Raw genomic sequence first — 18,656 nt, 5'->3', positions numbered from 1 at the left:
CGTGCTCTCGCACATCATCAATATAGAACTCGTGAATTAGTCCCTCATGCATATGTGTACCAATTTTAGATGTTTCAAGAGGGGTGGTGCGAACAGAGAGACGCATCGCATGTCGGCTCGACACCGTTTTACGCAAAAGTGAAAAAAAACAATTTTTACGATTTTTCACGAGACGTGAAAATGTGGTTATTTTTTGATAGCAGTAACACGGTGTTTGATGATGCCCCATCGGAGTCTCTTGAAATAGGCAAATTGGCATGCAAGAAGCGTGAAAAGTAGACAGGCCTTCAGACCGAATTTTTTATGCTCATCTTGGTGAGGTTCTGCTGCCCAAGCGAGAAAGGTGGTGACATCTTTCGCCATTTGGGAGATAGATGCTTCTGTGCCATCATCATATTCGATGCATCCATCGGTGAGCTGCTGCGGCATAGCAATTTGAGAACCGGGAAAATAGGGGTTGTAGTACATGTTTTCTTTCACTTCTACACCAGGAGGAGGAGCAGAGTAGCCAGAAATCAGTGAAAAAATGTAATTTTCGGCTCCTGGACGAGCCTTGACGATCAGGGAGAGGTCTGGAGGGTAAGAGCCGTTGTTTGAGGCACGTGCGGCCGCTTCATTCGGATAGGGACGAGGGAAGGGATCCGTAAGTTTGCCAGGTCTTTCGAACATTTCACCTTTGTCATTAGGCCCGTCTTCCACATCGATTTCCGACGCCATTTGTTTGGCTTCTGCTTCAGTGTAAGCAACGCCGACCAAATTTCTATACGATAAGAAACGCATAGCATGACAAGAAGCGCACACTTGCTGATATACTTGGTAACCGCGGCGAATCGAGCTCGTATCGAATGCCTGCCATGGCTTGGCATGGGACCAAGGATAAGACGCAACTTCTAGTGACTCATTTGCATGCGCTGTTGGTAAAAGACAAGGAATTTCTGATGCATCTCGAGCGGCATTATAGACAATAAGCGCTGATGTACCGAACGCGATAAGCTTTTCAACAGGTGACTTCCAGTTCCTCTGTGCGAGCATTATCGGTTAAAAACATGCATAAGTGTGGTCGGAGAAATGTACGAACAATACGTTAGATGAAAGTTTAGACGCACTCTAGTAGATAGTATTACTTGAGTAAAATCCCTCGAGATTGTCTTCAACATTCTAATCTAACAATCTTGGAACGTCGGGACCTAAAGCAGACTTCGTCTCTTAGGACGCACTGGCAAATATAGTTCGATGTTGAAAAAAAAAAAAATAAGTACAACGAAAGATCTGTCATAAGGACATCTCCGAGACATCTGCTGACAGAGAAAAAAAAAGACGCTTCATAAAACCTTCGGATGGTGAGATTTCAACTCACCACTAAGGCCTGACTGCAGAAGACGAACCAACAGAAACTCAGAAACACGTTAAATCGCTTACGTCAAAAATGTTGTAAAAGTGCAAAAATGACACACAAAAGAGACGTATATCTCACCAGAATCAGAAATTGTGTGTAGAAGCGGTCGACAGATCGAAGTTTTTGTAACGAATAGATTTTTTTTTTTAGAGACAGAGAGTCATAAAAAGTCAAGAGCGCCGACATCGCTTTTGACCTGCTTTGATAACGATGTGCCAGCGTACCCCTGGTTCAAAGCGACGTGACTTTGACCTCAGAAAGTGTACATGACACAAGAATAAAACGCGTATTTCATTAGTGCGCAGAGGAAACCAAAAGCCGGAAGAGCCCCTCATAAATTCATGTATGTAAACTATGTATAGCGATCACATCAGAAATTCGGTACACTTCTCCCTATTATACACGATCCTTAGGCTTGCTTCACTGCCGAGCTAAACTAGCTGGCTGCGAATGCAGAAGGACTTGTTCTAAGCCCTACTTGTTCATTTCGCAGATTCAGCCGTGCTCGGTAGCGACGAAAAAAAGGCGCGAACTCGCGTTTTTTTTTCTTACGTCGCGTAATATGAGAAGCAAAGCGAGTCAAAAACGTGTTAGAACACAAGTGGACCTGAGTGAGCAATGCGCAATAAAAACGGTCGTATTAACAAAAAAAGATCTCTTTAAACGAATGTTTTCATTATAGGTATTTTTTCGTGGGATTGTATAATAAAGTACACAACGGAAAAAAATAACCCAAGAAATTAATATGCCAAAACCAGCATTGGTTTGTTAATGGAGTCGGATCTTGACGAACTAAACAACGCCTGAACATTATTGGGACTTTCAATGCGCACAGCAAAAGTAATGACATTCCTCTCGTGATTGATGATTGTTTCGACATAATGTTTGACGTCCCATGCGAACCAACTAGATGTGCTGCTGATTTGAGTCGAGACGGAGCAGGGTTCCCAACCTGGCTTGTTTTCGTAGTATGTGAACACCCCATTCCAGCAGTTGTCTAAAACGGGATGAACAATTACAGCGGCATTCTGATTAGAATCATCGTTTAAAGCACCGTATAATAATAAAGAGGCAGCAGCAATAGGTTTCTGTGAGTAGGGGACGTAGAACTTAAGATAACTAATGCTGTCAACTCCATTACTGCTAGATCTTACGCAGAGTACAGTTTCGCGATTAAAGGATAATTTAGGAAATAGTCCACTTACAAAAGTGTCTGTTTCCGGGTAGATGGGGAATACAATGTCTGCATTAATATTTTGCATAAGCATTCTCTTCATATCGTCTATACTGTTACAAGTCTTGGGTGTGGACGATTCGGACTTTTCGTAAACCTTGACATAATCTATTTCAAAAACAGGGTTTTTCCAAGTTTCAACCGAAGACTCGTTGAATTTCCCATATTTGTTTGCGTCAAAGAAATTTCCGCCAACGGCCAAATTCAAAATGATGTGAAATTTCTGGTCAAACGGTGATCCGTTTTTCTCGTAAACGTCGGCTATTTTTTTGTTTAAATTGAATTCAAAAATTTTTTTGTCATCCACGTAAAAATCGATTTTATCCTTAGACCATTCACATGCGTACAAATGAAAGTCTTCTGTTAAGTCCACACCTATATCGACATCATCAGATGAGGTGTAGAGATTGTTGGGCCATGCAGGACCGAAGTGTACCGTGCTCAATGAAGTCGTTGGGTTCTGTCCTCGAAATTCCATGATATCGATCTCTCCAGATAAAGGCCAAGACCCATACACCTCGTCAGTGGGCAACATCCAAAATGCAGGCCACAAAAACTCGCCTTTTGGCAGCTTTGCCTTTGCTTCAAAGCGACCATACATCCAAGAACCATAAAAAGATCTTTTGGTTCGAATTCGACCTGATGTTGTCGGTTGAGTCCATGTACAGGAATTTTCGTTATTTAGTGTACAATATTCTACCTTGCCCATATACTGTTCATTTATCGCCTTCAACTTCAATTTTCCATTTTCTATAATTATGTTCTCTGGGCGATCCGTGTAGCATTGTTTCTCAAGGTTACCTCCGCCCCAGCAGTTCACTTCAACGTCCCAACTATTCCTGTCAAGATAGGGCTTGTCGAATTGATCTTCCCAAATCAGCTTATATTCACTTTCAGCCAACAACACGACATTGAATAAGCATATGAATGTTACGAAGAACCATATAATCACGCTCGCGCGTGCAGATGTAAACAGCATCACTCTTATTATTATAATAGTGAGACGTAAACTGCCAATTAACCTATATAGATAATTTTTAACCGATTTTTTGACATCAAAAAAAATCACCCGTCATTTTCTAAAAATACATTTGCATTACATCATAAAATTGTGCTTATTTTAAATCTGTCACCCTAAATCGATAAACCTGAGCAAAAACATTGCTCAAAAATCCTCCAAAGCAGCCAAAACTAGACTCTACTTCCTCCAAAAAATGATTTGTTTTGACCAAAATAAATTCGCATATAATTGTGGTATTTGCGCACAAACATGCGCAAAGATCATAGATTACACATTCTGAAAATCCTCAATTTAAGTTATATTTTCTTAGAATTGTGCGAAGAACGTTAGGCATAATGGCATGTACCAAACCTCTCCTGCTTTTTCTGGGCAAACTTGGATTTAACGCTACGGACTTGAAATGTATATACTCGTAGAATGAGGTACTATAGTGGCTGTTCCTGTTCCACATGCATTTTGATTCCAAAACCGTTTTTCTCCTCTCTTTTACAATTCATTTATTCAATCGACAGGATTTAGAGCGTAACGGTTCTCGAGCTAGCCAGTGCTTTCTATCTGAAAATACCAAATACAATAAATTTGATGTTGGCCGTTGAAAACGGTCCAATAAATTTTTTCTCTTACATATTACACAATATTCCTTTGTTTGGGCTTGTTACTGTTGGAGTTAAGGTTAGGTCGCCGTATAGGCATAGTGTCAAGCATTGACAAAAGGTCTGCCATCGTAACATTTTCGGCTGTAGCCTCGAGCGTATCAACTGCTACCGAGAGGTAGTTGGCATTGGCTTTGTCGTGCCTTATAGTTTTATATCTCCACACACCTCTTTGTCGGTCGAAAGTCATTTCAGCAATAGCTTCTCCTCTATTGGAATTCTTAGAATTGACTTTTGTATATGACGTATCTTGGCGCAGCTTGTCCAGGTCCCCTGGGTACAGTGCGACATCGTTTTTGAAGGGAGTGTGCCCATTCTCATGCCTGATATATAAGGTAAGGCTTTTTTCGATGGGGAGCTTGATCATGAAGTCGATGCTTTGCTTTTCTGGGAACTTCCATTTTAGTAGATTCAAACACGAATACAAAATGTACCTCTGTTCGGTGGGCATAAAAATAATACCATCCGTGAAATGGTGAAGGTCTACAGGAAGACATTCTCGAGGCTTTCTTTTCTCTTGGTAATATGTGTCTTTGGAACTGGTGTTGATGTAAGATGAGAGCCTACGAAGCTCATGTACTTGAAGCAGCGACTTCCCAGCAAGGAAGAAGGGATGGTAGCGCAGGCAGACCTCGAATGGGAAGGTATCGCGGTAGGATCCAATAAATTTTCGGACGTTTTCTAGCCGATAAGGTAGGTTTTTTTTGATACAAGAGTATCCGTCAAAAGCCATGCAATCAAAAATCAAAAAACACAAACTGCAGGTTTGAAGATTTAAGACTATTTCTCCGTCTATAAGCGTTGGGCCATTGACGTATAGACTTCTGTACAGGTGTCCAGATCCCTTGGTGTTGCTGAAGGGCGTTGTTTCTGAAAACGTGCTCACCTCATAGAACTTGTAGCATCGGTCGATCAATAGAGTTTTATTGTCTGTGATGTACAGAAGGTATCGAACGCCATCGGTTTTCTCGCTAATATAGTAATTTTCTAGGTTTTTAATTTCATGCAGGTGTCTTCTTGAGAGGCCAACTGGCATTGATCCAGGAAAGGATCTTGGTGTCGGTTTAAGCCCTAAAAGGTCGCCCAAAGATTGCTTCAATTCCTCTGGGTTATCTACCAGGGTTTTTGGAAAGTTTTCCATTAGCACGTCATAGACGATGTGCATCTTAGATAGTGAAGATGGCATTATCGAGGAGGGGGACAGTAGCTCCTTGTATGCCATATCTGGACGGACATAATTATGGTTGTGCACAATTATGCGTTTTTGAATGTACTGATAGGCACATAACTTTGCCCTTTCTATGTCAGCATTTTCCTTGGCCTTGGCAACTAATTTTTCTCTCTCTATGTCAGCGTTTTCCTTGGCCCTGGCAACTAATTTCTCTCTTTCTATGTCAGCTTTTTCCTTGGCCTTAGCAGCTGATAGAAGTAGATAGAGGAACTCCAAGGCAATAACACAAGAATGCGCGCCATTGTCTCTCATGCGCTCTAATTTTAATTTTTCGTCTTGCTTCGAGTCTGAATCGTTATAGCCTTCGAAGGAATTCCGTTGGCTACAAACCTGAGATAAATATAAGTTTTCCACCTCGAGTTCGAACTCTGTAAACTTGTCTTCTCCTGTCGCGTCGGGCTCTGTAAGATCACCCTGCGTTCTGGACGCGACTGCTGTAAGATCTATTCTCCACTTATGAACGTTCAAAAAAGTCCAACTGTGTCTTTTTTTCTTTCTTATGGTGGACCATCCTTCGGGGATCTCGGTGGGAAGATCCTCATTGTTGTGCTCAACAGCCACGTTCAATCTGACAGAATAATCCACGCTTGAAGTGATCGGCTTTAGCATATGTCTATCCTTTGAATGCTTATACCAAGATCGAATGATCGTGTTATTCTCATCGAGCGTTATTCGTTTTGATTTTAACTTATCCTCTTCATCAACGTAGATGTAATCCGACTCGATAGTCGGACCATCAGACGAAAAAAAGTCAGAAAACACTTTATCACCGAGGACTTTTAGCAAAAATTCGTATTCTGTCTCTTGAATCCCACTAATGAATTCTAAAAATCCTTTGCTCGTATCTTCCTTTCCAAACCTCGCCTCAAGCTCCAGGGTCTCTTTGGCAAAAAAAATCTTTCGATGAGTGTTTTTCCCTCAAAATTCCCTTCGCCCAGACAAAAACTAGTTCATACCGTTTTGACCGGCCAGTTCCACCTTGTCAAGATCAGGCCCCAACTTACTGATGTACTCGTTTCTCCATTCCATGGACTTCTTTCTGTTGACATCGGAGCTAAAAAAAATAAGAACCCAACGTAATTGACTTTTTTAAAATGCGCTTTATCAAAAAGACTCAACGTAAACAACATTCAGGAAAAAAAAAACGAGTCGTACTACGTACTATGTGAGCTGGTTTTCTTGAGACGGCATTTGCGCGTAATTTGAGTTCGAATTGCGCATTTTAGGCCTTTTGGGGATATAACCCATCGTGTCTCCATCCATGAGCGACGACGCTAAATGTGTTCGCACCTGCACTCAACAATAAGCACATGTTATTGTGGTATTACTGTAATGCTTGCCTGGACTTCGCCAGAAACACGGCCTAGGAAGCTGAAATTGCTAAAAGAAAGAAATATAAAATCCTGTGCGTGTTCCCCCTATCGTCGAAGCGACTTCTAGCATTGAAAAGAAGCAGTTTCGACGTATTCGCGTACGAAAAATACATCACACTCCCCCCCCCTTTTCTGCGTACAACCCGAAAATCAAAGCTGTGTGTGTCAAGGTCACTTCTGTCACCCCACGTTAAAAAGAGGATTGATACCTGAACGAATCTACCTTGCCAAACTATAAAGCACAGCACAATACGCGTGTGGAACTCGACCGAGAAGGCTGAATGGCCAAGGTCTTGAAAAAACTGTTTTTCCCTCTTTCGTTAATTAAAAAAAAAAACAGTAAATTAGAATGTGCAAAAAATTTTCATGTTCTCTCTACACGCTCGAAGAGAAGCATTCGTCCGAGATGGAGAAGATTGAAACAAAATCCCTGATCAGCTGGCAGGAATTCCAGGAATTGCTTTTTTGATGGCATCGACGTTCCAGATAGCAATTGCACCGTCTAAACCAGAAGTCGAAAAAGATTTCAACTGGGTGTCCGAACCCTCAAATGGCTGAATGACGCTGATGCAGTTCTGGTGATGGCTATTCAATCCCAAATCTTGGTCGGCCGTCGCACTGCCAAGGCGATCTCGCTTTTGCCAGGCAGACATCATGGTGCCTGAGGCCCCTCCACTCGACCCTCCTGAAGCCATCTTAGTATCCACGGATCCGTGGTTCTTGATTCCACTCTCAGAAACAGAGAAAAGGCATGGGAAACTGTCGTAGCCGGCAGCAACGAACAAGTTGGGGGAAGTCCAGACCAAATCCATGAATGGCAAGTATTCTAATTTCAGAGTGTGGTGGACATGAGAAGAGGTCGCGCACTCTAAAACGTGAACTGAGGAGTTGTGGGAGACCCAAGCCAGGCGAGTTCCAGTGGGTGACCTTGTAAAAAAAAAATGTTAGCAAGTTTTATACAAAAGTTCGCTTTGCGTAGTCAAAAAAAAATCGGGCACATAAACAATTCTGTGAGATACGCTCTCTCATAACGAACACTTTGAATGGCGCGCGTTATTCTGCATGCACATGCTCGATTTGATTAAAAGTTTCAAGAGGGCATAGGTCTCTTTTTTTTGACTTGATGAACTCGTACCGCCCCTTATTCGAGAAGCTAAAAAGACGTACCATTTAGCAGCGTGGACCCATCCGCCTGAATGAATTTCTTTGCAAAGTGTGCCGAATGGCAGTTTGGTCCCAAATGCATCATTTTTAATGGCGTCTTTGCTGTCAACTCCCTTTACAAATGCAGAAATGACACGAACGTGTGCATCGCTCGATGCAGTAGCGATGAGCACGTTATTCGGATGCCAAGAAATGTCAAACACAGTCGACTGGTGGTCCTTGATATGCTTAGAAACCCACCAGTCGTATTCCTTTTCGAAATAGCAAACAGCCACAAGTTTCGCACCAGATGCAACTGCAAACTTGTCCTCCTGAGGGCTCCATGCACAGCGCGTAGCTGCACGGTTTAGACGCAGGATCACCAAGGTGGGCTTCCACTCGTTGTTTTCCCACCGCCACACATAGGCATTTCTGTCCTGAGATGCGCTCAAGATGCGGTTGGTCTTCACCGCCCAAGCGAGACAAGTCACGACCGAATCGTGCTCTCTCAACGTGTGTTGCAAAGTAAATTCGTTGTTTTTGTACGAATAAATCAAGATTGTATTGTCGTTAGGGCAGCAGGCCAGCAGAGTCCGATCTCCATTCCAGGCATGCGCGGTAATGGAAATAGCCAGGCGGTTTATAACGCAGGAAGAGGACATCACTTCACGTCAAGGAAAGAAAGCGCAAGTGCATGGAATTAGAACGCAACGCAAAAAAAAACATTTAAAAAAAAAAATGAAAAAAAAAAAACAAGTATAATCGGGGTGCGGAGTGTTTGTCCTGCGAACTCTCGGAAGACATCCGTCCGAGATCAAGCGGTTCCAGCAAAAGAAAGCAATAGAAAAAAAAAGGGGCATGGATAAAGAGGTATAAAATCTAAAAAATACACGCCCATACATCTTCGGTCTTCCGCCATTTTTTCTATCCTCTGCACACACACTTCTCACAACTCTCATGTAGGCCTTTTTAGACAACACGGACGATGAGTATGTTCTGAACGATGTACGACTGACGCCAGGGCAACACGCCCTCTCGGAAGCAGTCTGCCGATACTTGGTTGTCTACGTCACACGCCCTCTAGGTACGCGAAAAAAAGTACTTTGTCGACAGCCCCGAGCTGAAATCTTGCGTGTGTGTAATGCTGCTAACGTCCGTTTCTCGAAAAACAAAGAAACTGCCAAGCTGCGCCTTCAGTCGAGCACGGAGGTGAAGGGGGCTTCAGAAGCGGTCTTGGAGTTCTTAAGAGGGCCGCCGCTTGGGACGGGGATTAGCGACACGTGGGTTGCATGGTTCAAAAGCTATCTCGAGCTGGCGATTAAGAGTTTTGTATTAGACTTTTTTTCGAATGTCAACAACCACCGGGTGACGAGCCGACTCGTCATATATTTGTACTACCTGAGGGGAATTATTTGTATGTCATTAGCAGCGAGGTTAGGCACATATCCCTTGGAGCTGTTGAAGTTGGTGTACTCCCTGAATGGAGGGAGCAACAGCGTATGGCAGATCTTTTCCGACCTGAGAGTAACGAGAGCGCACTTGGGATGGTGGGGGGGAGTCAAGTACGCCGCGTTGTCCACCGTTATCAGTTCGTTGAGCTCTATGGCATTTCTCCCCGCATTCAAAGTTTTTTCTGGGATCATGTTATTCGTGCCGAGTTTGAGGCCTTATCGACTGCTTCTTGCTATGTACGCATCGAAAATTGCATGCATGTTCTTGGCGTATCCCCTAGAGACCATCAGGATAAGGTCCCTGGCATCAAAGTCGGCGATGCTTCAAAGTCTTAGAGCTGACGAGCCGGCTGATATCTACACCAATTTGTGGGCGGGGTTTTCGCTCCATGTCGCGAGTTTCGTCCTCAAGGCGGTGGTCAACCACTTCGCCGCCACCGTCGTCACCACGTTTCAACTGTGGAATAACGGATACACCATGGGCATCTTCGATCCGAGACCTATTCCCGGAGTTCCGCAATATGTGCCGCCAAACCAGCTGCAATTCAGGCTGTGGCAGCTGAACCAGTTCAAGCGCGAACAGTTCCTGTCAGAAACTCCTTACGTCACTCAGGAACTCAGCTAGGACTAGGCACCACGCCGTTTCAGCGGCTGGTCCTGAGAGATTTTCGGTACAATAAAAAAAAACGGCTCTCCTCGAATCTTTCAGAGACCCTTTTTTTTTTAGAGTTCGAACCAAAACCGGTGACTCGCCGCATAGGAGTGAAGCTGGACCACGGACCCGGAGAGAGAGCCGATAGTCTTGTTCATGACTCCGGACTCTTCTAAGAACCTTTTGGTGGTGGCGTCTCCTGGTTGAGGGGACAGCCGCATGGCCTTGTAGTTGTAAGTTAGCTTCAGTTCCAGGCCGGCCTCACCCAATCTCAGCAGAAGGATGAGGGAAAACTGATGGTCTTGAGGCTTGTGCTCGATTGGCAGGGCGTAAGAAGATGACCTGCGATACAGTCCGGTGAAGGGGAAGAAGAGGTCTACGGTGGGCGATTGGGCGTCTTTGGCGAATCGGAGCAGGCTGACGAAATCTTTCAGGCTCGCCGGACTCAGAGAGAACAAGTGAAGCATGGAATCGACGTGAGAGGAAAGATAGGCGCGATGCATCTTTTTGTGAAACAAATCGACCAGTAATTCAGCTTCGTCCTGCGCGATCTGAACCATGGAATCTGGCTTGCTTTCTATTTGTATGCGCATATTGTAGAGTGGTTCCGCCAAAATGAGGTTCACCACATACCCTGGAGACGTGGGGAGCTGAATGCAGAGGGGGCCGCGCTCGATGGTGTCGGGTAGAGACTTGATCAAATAGAATACAAACATCGCGCTGAAGAGGTCGATTAGCTGGGATAGCACGAGGCCGAAATAGCGGTCGCGAATGACTAAAATTCCGTTCGAGACAAAATACTTTCTCTGGAGATAGGCTGATTCGGAAATGACGTGCTGACCCGTTTCGGAAAGGATGGCGTGGCTCGCGTCGCGCAGGGGCCCTTCAGGCGTGATCTGCGGCGGGGCCGACGGCGTTTGAGCATGGGCGCGCTGGTCCATCCCGTCGGGCGCCTCTAGGTCGGATTCGCAGGCGCGCCGACTGTATAGATAAAGCAGATTTTCGTACACTTGAGGGGGAAGCGAAAATTTGTGGTCTTTGCGCGTTTCGAGGCTGACATACCGATTGCCCATGTAGTGGACGCCGAAAGTAGTCATTCGGTTTTCTAGGACGATGGAGGCGCTGAACGCGGACTGAGGAATGACAACGACGTCTCCGGACTGAGCGGCGACGGGTGACGAACGTTGAAGTTCTAGTTCTCTGAAAACTTTGACAGGTACGTAGGTGTTCCACAAGAAGTGCAGAAACCAGCTCATGTCCTTCGACTCGAGTTCGGAGGCGGCGCACACGGCATGGATGTTGTCGTAGGGCTCGAATTCGAGTTTGTACTGGCCCTTGTCGAGTCGAGTCACCGACACCAAAAGTTCCTTCGCGTCGCCGTACTTGATTCGCAGGCCGCGACAGGAGATGGAGCACAGCTTGAAGAAGTTGGTGTTCAGCGTGCCGTACGCAGGCGAGGCGGTGGCGGCGGACGGGTCTCGCTGCACCAGCGAGTTGTACTGAGAGACGAATTGAAAGACGAAGTTCAGCGATTTTAGGTCTTCGTGGCAGACTGAGCAGGGGGTGTGGTTCGGATAGGTTAGCACCCATTGCGCCGAAGAGCTGTCGTAGACCACGGAGCAGCCGTCTTGGTAGTAGGGCTCCACGTCTACGTCTGGCTGAATGAGGAGTTTGCAATTCTGCACGGTTACGGACCACTCGCGCTCTCGGATGGTCAGAATGAGTTGGTCGAAGAGGGAGAACTTGAGCGTTAGAAGATACTGCTCGCAGTGCCCGACGAGCTGCTGAGGGGTGACCATGCGGTTGAACTGGACGCCGAGCACTGCGAAGGAGTTCAGAATGTGGTGACGGGTGGCGAACTGGCTGGTCTTCTCGAGCACTCGGGCGAGGAGCATGTGATATTCCAGGTTCGGGAACGAGAATAGACAGGGACCATCTGCGTCGTGAGCGAGAGGATGAGCGTCTTCGAGGGGCGAGGAGTCGAGGCCGCTCATTTTTTCCAGGGATGAGGTGCTTGCGTCGCGAACGGACGCGTCCGTCCTGCGTCGCTTGGCTGATTGAGGCTCCGGGTTGACGGAGTCGCGCCGGGCTCCTGCCGCGACCGGTTCGTGCGGGAGGGCGTCCAGTTCTATGGGGATGGCGTGAGTGTCCGGGGACTCGAAGGCGGACGGAGAGCCGCAGGTTAGCAGATGGAAGTAGAGGCAGAGATAGGAGAGGTTCTGGGGGTTCGAGGAGAGCGGCTTCACTGACAAGACGATCTTCAGACGTCTCGAGCTTGTTTGCGCGTAGTCGAGGACGAGCACGTGGTCCCCGAAGTGGGCATCGAACGCGGGAGACGTGAGACTCGGGCGACAGGGGACCACATCTAAGGTGCGCGCTATCTCGGAAAACCCGTACAAAATCACATCGTACTGAATTTCGTTGAGAACTTGAGAAAACACAGAATCAGATTCTTTGTACCTTTTGAGCTTGAGCTGCCACTTATCCAGCACACTCGGTGTGGCGCCCGGAAAGTCCCTGATGGTGAGCTCTCCATTCGAGGGTAAAATGAAGAAGGAGACGGCGTATTGGTTGAACATGTCAATTTGAATGGTCTTCTTTCCGTTACCGTTTATCTTCAATTTGACGTCTCGAGAGGAAAGCTTGACGAGGGGCGCTTTTTTCGCGTCGTAGCCTTCCATTTGCTGGTCCAAGAGGTCGATCTTCTGTCGAATCAGTTCGACCAAGTTGACGCACAGGTTCTGGACGCGAAGCTCCAGAACCCGGCTGACAATCGCTTCTAAGTTCACGCGACGGGGATTGACGTCAAACTCGGCGTAGTCGTTGGTGACAGGGTCGATCACCAACGGCTGCACTTCGACAACCAAACGCGTGAGTCGGTGACGAATCTCCGCAGAACTCTTAATACTGCCACGCAGGGTAGTCTTGCGAGACCTGGGAATCAGATTCGCCGTCGCCTTCGTCGAAATTGTGATGGTTAGCTGGTTCTCTAAATTCTCGTTCCAAAGACGAACAACCAGTTTGACTCCCGGCTGGTACTCGACTTGCCAATCAGGCTGGCGACCCATCGACTGCTGATGCAGTAAGTCGAGTTGGAGCATCTGGCAATATGTGTGCACGACCTGGTACAAATCCACAATCGGATTTTTACTCTCAGAAACGACCGCCTGAGCAATGGACTTGACCCGCCCGACGTGCGCTTCGTGAGGCGTCACATCAAAAGGGGGTGACAGCGAAATCAAAATCTGCAAAGACAAGATGGTCCAGGGATCGGTCGTCTTGACGCCGTCCAACAAAGTCAAAGAAGCAGTGAACTCGTCTTTGACGCAAAAAACAACCTTCCCTTCTCCAATCTCTGGAACTTCAAATCCGGTGGGAATCTTGACCCACATCAGACGAACGCGCAAATACTGGTCCAATTGCTGCCTTATCAGCGCTTCCTCCTCCTCAGAGTACTTTGGAATCGGGGGCGGTAAACCAGCCATCAAGTGCGGCTTCTCGATAATAGCCGGCAGCCTCTTGTAGTTCCCCGTACTAAGCATCTCCACGGAACTCGAAACATCGTAAATGGGAACTTTGGCGTCCTTCAAAAAAATGTGTTGTAGCTCCCACAGCCTGTCGGCCGATAAACGAAAATACAAATTCTGTTTCTCTATAAACTCAACCAAACTCTGCGGCAGCGCGAAAATTCAATCAAACTTACTTAGGACATCGCCCGTCAATGAGGAAATAAGCCCGCCAAGCCAGACCAACGCAAGACGTACTTGTGCACTGTTGAGTGTAGACATATTCCTCGTCCATCTCACTAAAAGCAACAATCGAACGAATTGAATCCTCGTCTCCTTGAAGTAAACCCTGAGATTGTTTTTATTCTCTTGATCTGATGAGGTCCTAACGAGCGCGACCATTCACCAAATGTATAACGGAAGTCAGAGACGACCTCAGCGTGAAATGCCTCTCTCTATGCCCCCCCCCCTTGATGCGAGGTCGGCGGCTCCGTACTTTAATTTTTCGCACGTCTTAATCAGATCGGAATAAGACTGGTCCAGAATCTGGTAAATCAGCCTCGACAAGGAAATGCTCGCCTCGGCCATAACCAAGTTAACGTGGGTCACCAAAACTGAAAACCGCACAAACGTCCCCAAAAAAAAAACAAAAAAAAAAAAGCTATTTGAACATTCCACTCGCATGTAAAAAATAAACTATGCACACTTCTGTGTGCACAGAGCCAAACCAACCAAAAATAAAACCTGTGGTAGGCGATTTTTGCACACGTATGCATGTCGCGCCCTTTACAGCGAGAGTAGCCCCTTCTCCTCCCTAACCAAACCTCTCTCCACGTTCGCCCGAATCGACGCACCTACACCGATAAGTAAACTACCTGATAACGCGCTCAGGCGACGTAGACCGTGTCGTCACGTCTTCAAACCCAGAGGCGCCGTCCAAATGGCTCGACAAGGCGACCCTGGTACAAGTGGGCGTGGGCGGCCTCTGGAAATGCATAGATGAAATGGTCCTCGACATGAACCCAGGAGAAGAACGGCACGAAAGATTAACAACAATCGTGAACGAAAACATGGAAACCGAAGTGCGGCTACGCCTGAAAGCAATAGTTAGCCAGTTTCTTGATTGCGAACGCGTCTCGCATTTACAGGACCGCCTACTCAACTCACGCAGCATATCCATAAAAGCTGACCACATCCCAGACTCAAAAAAGGCCATCGAATTGTATCAAGAGGTACAAAAAGCATTTGCACAAAACGATACGCAAATAATGTCTCTCTCATCACCTCATCTCTTTGATAGGCACTCCGACCCTTAGAAACGGCACTCAACCTGAAGGAGCCCGAGAACTGCGCTGTCTGCATCGAAATGTGCGACTTATACCTCAAAATTGCCGATGTTCATGCCAAAATCCAGGAACACGATCTCTGCATTCAATACGCACACAAAGTACTCGAGAAAATTGAAAAAACACAAGTCCCATTCGAACGACTGGCAGAGCAAGTGCACATTCTCCTAGGCAAAGCCTACGAATCCGTGAAAGATTATACGCAATCTAGACACCATTATATCGAAGCTTCAAAATGGGCCCCCCGAGGCAGCATGAAAGAGGCCATAGAAAGAGTCACCAGAGCCGCCGGGCCGCATTCTAATAGAACGCCGCCAATGTGAAACCACGCGTAGGAAGGACGTACGGTATGCAATTCCTTGTCTCTGCGTGTGCATCTAGCTCAGAGCCCTCCGTTATAAGACGTTGTTCATCGACGCATGGCACACATCAAACCGCACAAAAAACAACAAGTCGCTATCATATACACATATATATTTACACGCGCACACATGTGCTAATCCCTTATCTCGCCAAGCGAGACCTTGACAAAACGAAAGTGACAAATTGCATTCTTCAACTAGGGACTTGGCGGCAAAATCCCATTTTGACTGTTACCGTGAGCTTTTGCATATTCAATGAGTGACTGTGGAACAACTTGTGATTGGTACAATTTCAGTTCCTTGTATACACTCCTCACTGTTGTCGGCGAGATTTTGGCGACGTTGGCTATATCTTTATCATTACAACGGATTCCAACGACTTTTGTGGCCATTAGAATAGAAGCGCAGGCGATAGACCCAGGTTGCTTTCCTTCTAGTTTCTCCGTTGACTCTTTCGCAATCTTTACTGCACCAAAGATCACGGGCATGGGGATTTCTCCCTCCGCGAGTCTTAGCCTATTACAAAAGCGCTCTACTAGCTCATGTGGCTTGACGGACGTCACAACGGTCGTCACGCCGTTGCCAAAGTCCTTGAGTAATTTCTCAATATTTCGCTTAAATTTTCGAACCTCTTTTTCATCAACACCGGTTCCGCGAGAAATTTCTCGAAAGGATCGACCCACCTGCAGTTCCTTACATGCCATGTAAATTATAGCAACGATCAGGCCAGGATTGTTTCCTTTTCGCATTGTTTTAGCTCGCTTTTCCTCATATTTGGCATAAATGTTCCGAGCCTTGTTTTTGAGTTCGGGTGTGAGCCTCATAGTTTCCGCGAAATGTTCAATCATACGATCTGCGTCATCTATGTTACGCCGCTTCGGATCTGCCTGAATCCGGTAGTTATTTTTAGCGAGCTGAGAAAGAAGGGCAGAATCACCTGAGTCTTGAGCAATCCAAGTACTCAGCTGCCCAACCGAATCTGCCGTCGAGGTTCGAGCCCTATCTTTGCCGCTTTCGGCAAAATTACGCCAATCTTTCCCTTCGTCCACTATCCTAGACCGCAGTACAAGACCGCAGTCACAAATGACGTCGCCATTGTCGTCATCTTATCCAAACGCGTCCTCGCGTTAGTATAAAAAACACACTTTGCTCTCACATATCAATGGAAGCCACAGACGGGCTGTCTTCGCTCTACGGATGAGATCCACACACGTCTTCGCGTACCGTATGTAATCTCTGTTTCTACTCTACAATAGGGACAAAGATTGGCAGCATTTGAATTAACAGCGTAATCCATGAATTCTCAAACGGGACGTGTGGGTATTTTTTTGTATGGGGCAAGTAACGCACTATGACACATACAAAATTTTGAACCATACAAACGTAATTTTTTTTTCAAAATGGCGCGTTCACGCAAGACATCAGCACCAACCAACTGGCATAATACACCATGAAAGCAGAGACGGGTTACTGCGTACTCAAAAAAAATGCACCCGTATAAATGCGGTTCGCCTCATAGTAGAGTAGAACACATTAGCCAGTTATTATTTTTGATTTGCATCATCCTTTCATTCACGCCTTTCAAATGTGGATCGTATCGATTATATCAACCGTCTGAGCACGAATAGCCCAACTGAAAAATCAGTCTTGCAGAAATGTATACCACGTATCCATGCACAGTACAACACATTACCGTAGTGCGATCTCGATCACTCCTTTCTGGAGTTCTCTAGTGGTGCTCTGTCTTCACTCAACGTATGCGCGACTGAGACTGTTTGAAAGCGGCACTAACAACCCACACTTGTTCGTTGGCGGCGCTACTTTTTTCATTTTGATAAATTCCTATATTGTGATGGTACAATTGGATTGCATAATTGTGTTGTTCGAAAAAAATGCGTTACAAGGTGCACTTGCAGGCTGTTTTCACACTCCTTCTATCCTGTTTGAAAAACATTTTTTGGTAGCTCTTTCTGATAGATATAGAGAGCAGGGGATTAGAAAGTAGAAGTCCTCGCCACCTCCATGAGTAAAAGCAACACAGACGCCTCCTTTGTCATTCAAAAAAAAGAAACGTACGTGTTCGTTCCATACGTTATGCAGCACGACATAAATGTAGCAAAAATAGAACCAGAATCTAGCGGTATTGATCAGTGCCTGTGATTTTCTCTAAAATGATATATCCTGTTATTGATGCGTGGACGAGAACGCTTCAAAAAATTTTGAGATAGGGTTTACCTGAGGGCGTCTTCGCAATCTGACGGGGTAAAAGGTCTTGAAGTTGTCTTATGCGATCGTCCAGTGACTCCTGAAATTTAAAACGAAGGGGAGGTGAGAAAAATGTCCACGAATTAAATGATGTACGAAGCCTACCTTTCTGTCTTTGAGAGGCTCTAGATCGTTGGAAAAATCATTGCTTTTAGGCGGCCAGATACCCCTCCTTTCCAGAGCAAGTGCTCTGTCTTCTAGACGCTTCAAACGCGTATAGACATCTCTAGGTACGGATCGGACTGATAGAAAGTTAGCATATATATGCTGGCGAAGGCAAAAAATGTCGAAATGTACCAGATATGTTCGAATAAAAATGCCTTTCTAGCGCCTGAAATCTAGACTCTACTACTTCTGGAAGTCCAGGCGGTAAAGTGTCCGAATGACTAATTTCCGAAACATGACTACTTCGCATAAATTTAGCGTTAACTTGCACAAAAAAGTTCTAACGCAATCCGATAATTTCTACTTACCTATTGGCGTTGTTCATTTTTTCTGGAGATTCTGTTGCAGAGGCATTCAGAGAATGATCTGATTCGCTAGCAGGCTTCATGTCGTTTTTTGCCTCATATGTCTGTACAATTTTTTTTTGTTTGATCTTTGTATTTTTCCTGAGGGATACATCTTTACAAACATCAGCCCAGTAGATAGCCTAAATGCACGATGAAAAGCGTCAACCTACCTGATTCATCTGTTTCTTTATCTAAATAATACCCAGCGTTGGACACGCAAGATGCCATCCTTTTTGCCTCGATAAAGCTGTTGATGCGTTGAGTTATCTAAAATCCTTGATTTAGCAATTTGTAGTCAAAATGGACAATAACTCCTCTTCTGCCAAGAATACGCATCCCTGATACTCACCTCACTCTTGGAACAACGAATCTGTACGTTATCGAGCTTGTATTTTTTTGCGTTCAAGTCTGCAAGGAATATCCCCAATATATCCTGATAGGTCAATCAGAAATCGAAAAAAAATGTCCTGATCAAGCCAACATGCACGCAAATAAATGTGCATGTATGCGG

The 18,656-nt window shown here is 45.7% G+C and overlaps 4 protein-coding genes and 2 long non-coding RNA genes across 9 annotated transcripts; 1 reads left to right on the top strand and 5 right to left on the bottom strand.

Annotated features, from left to right (window-relative positions):
* LOC126315393 (uncharacterized) lies at positions 1-1,486 on the bottom strand. 2 transcript variants are annotated; one of them, XM_049992647.1, is made up of 3 exons: positions 1,386-1,486; positions 1,107-1,216; positions 1-1,020 (listed from the first exon to the last, which is right to left on the bottom strand). In XM_049992647.1, the coding sequence occupies exons 2-3, from the start codon at positions 1,155-1,157 to the stop codon at positions 187-189; spliced, it is 885 nt and encodes a 294-aa protein (XP_049848604.1). In that variant the 5' UTR covers positions 1,158-1,216; positions 1,386-1,486; the 3' UTR covers positions 1-186. The 2 variants fall into 2 exon arrangements, with proteins under 2 accessions (XP_049848604.1, XP_049848603.1); XM_049992646.1 differs by having other exon boundaries at positions 1,420-1,486.
* A 564-nt stretch (positions 1,487-2,050) lies between these two features.
* On the bottom strand, positions 2,051-7,206 carry LOC126315234 (uncharacterized). Of its 2 annotated transcripts, XM_049992473.1 has the most exons (4): positions 7,049-7,206; positions 6,698-6,825; positions 6,492-6,589; positions 2,051-6,416 (listed from the first exon to the last, which is right to left on the bottom strand). In XM_049992473.1, exons 2-4 carry the CDS (start codon positions 6,796-6,798, stop codon positions 4,279-4,281), a joined length of 2,337 nt encoding a protein of 778 aa, XP_049848430.1. In that variant the 5' UTR covers positions 6,799-6,825; positions 7,049-7,206; the 3' UTR covers positions 2,051-4,278. The 2 variants fall into 2 exon arrangements, with proteins under 2 accessions (XP_049848430.1, XP_049848431.1); XM_049992474.1 differs by lacking the exon at positions 7,049-7,206 and having other exon boundaries at positions 6,698-6,886.
* A 46-nt stretch (positions 7,207-7,252) lies between these two features.
* On the bottom strand, positions 7,253-8,745 carry LOC126315285 (actin-related protein 2/3 complex subunit 1-like). Its single transcript, XM_049992524.1, has 2 exons — positions 8,076-8,745; positions 7,253-7,835 (listed from the first exon to the last, which is right to left on the bottom strand). The coding sequence occupies exons 1-2, from the start codon at positions 8,711-8,713 to the stop codon at positions 7,343-7,345; spliced, it is 1,131 nt and encodes a 376-aa protein (XP_049848481.1). The 5' UTR covers positions 8,714-8,745; the 3' UTR covers positions 7,253-7,342.
* Positions 8,746-14,363: 5,618 nt separating this feature from the next.
* Positions 14,364-15,534, top strand: LOC126315445 (uncharacterized). The gene is made up of 3 exons (XR_007555956.1): positions 14,364-14,428; positions 14,528-14,892; positions 14,961-15,534. It is a non-coding gene; the product is annotated as an uncharacterized LOC126315445 (long non-coding RNA).
* Position 15,535: 1 nt separating this feature from the next.
* LOC126315444 (uncharacterized) lies at positions 15,536-16,699 on the bottom strand. Its single transcript, XM_049992693.1, has 2 exons — positions 16,593-16,699; positions 15,536-16,473 (listed from the first exon to the last, which is right to left on the bottom strand). The coding sequence occupies exons 1-2, from the start codon at positions 16,663-16,665 to the stop codon at positions 15,566-15,568; spliced, it is 981 nt and encodes a 326-aa protein (XP_049848650.1). The 5' UTR covers positions 16,666-16,699; the 3' UTR covers positions 15,536-15,565.
* Positions 16,700-16,849: 150 nt separating this feature from the next.
* Positions 16,850-18,573, bottom strand: LOC126315443 (uncharacterized). 2 transcript variants are annotated; one of them, XR_007555954.1, is made up of 6 exons: positions 18,495-18,573; positions 18,107-18,420; positions 17,931-18,037; positions 17,739-17,875; positions 17,604-17,673; positions 16,850-17,534 (listed from the first exon to the last, which is right to left on the bottom strand). It is a non-coding gene; the product is annotated as an uncharacterized LOC126315443 (long non-coding RNA). The 2 variants fall into 2 exon arrangements; XR_007555955.1 differs by having other exon boundaries at positions 18,107-18,412; positions 18,495-18,557.
* Between the last annotated feature and the right edge of the window lie 83 nt (positions 18,574-18,656).

This window comes from Schistocerca gregaria, unplaced genomic scaffold (assembly GCF_023897955.1).
Source record: "Schistocerca gregaria isolate iqSchGreg1 unplaced genomic scaffold, iqSchGreg1.2 ptg000569l, whole genome shotgun sequence".
Lineage (NCBI taxonomy): Eukaryota > Metazoa > Arthropoda > Insecta > Orthoptera > Acrididae > Schistocerca > Schistocerca gregaria.
Note: the sequence above shows the minus strand (reverse complement) of the source record. Positions and strands in the feature narration are given on the sequence as shown.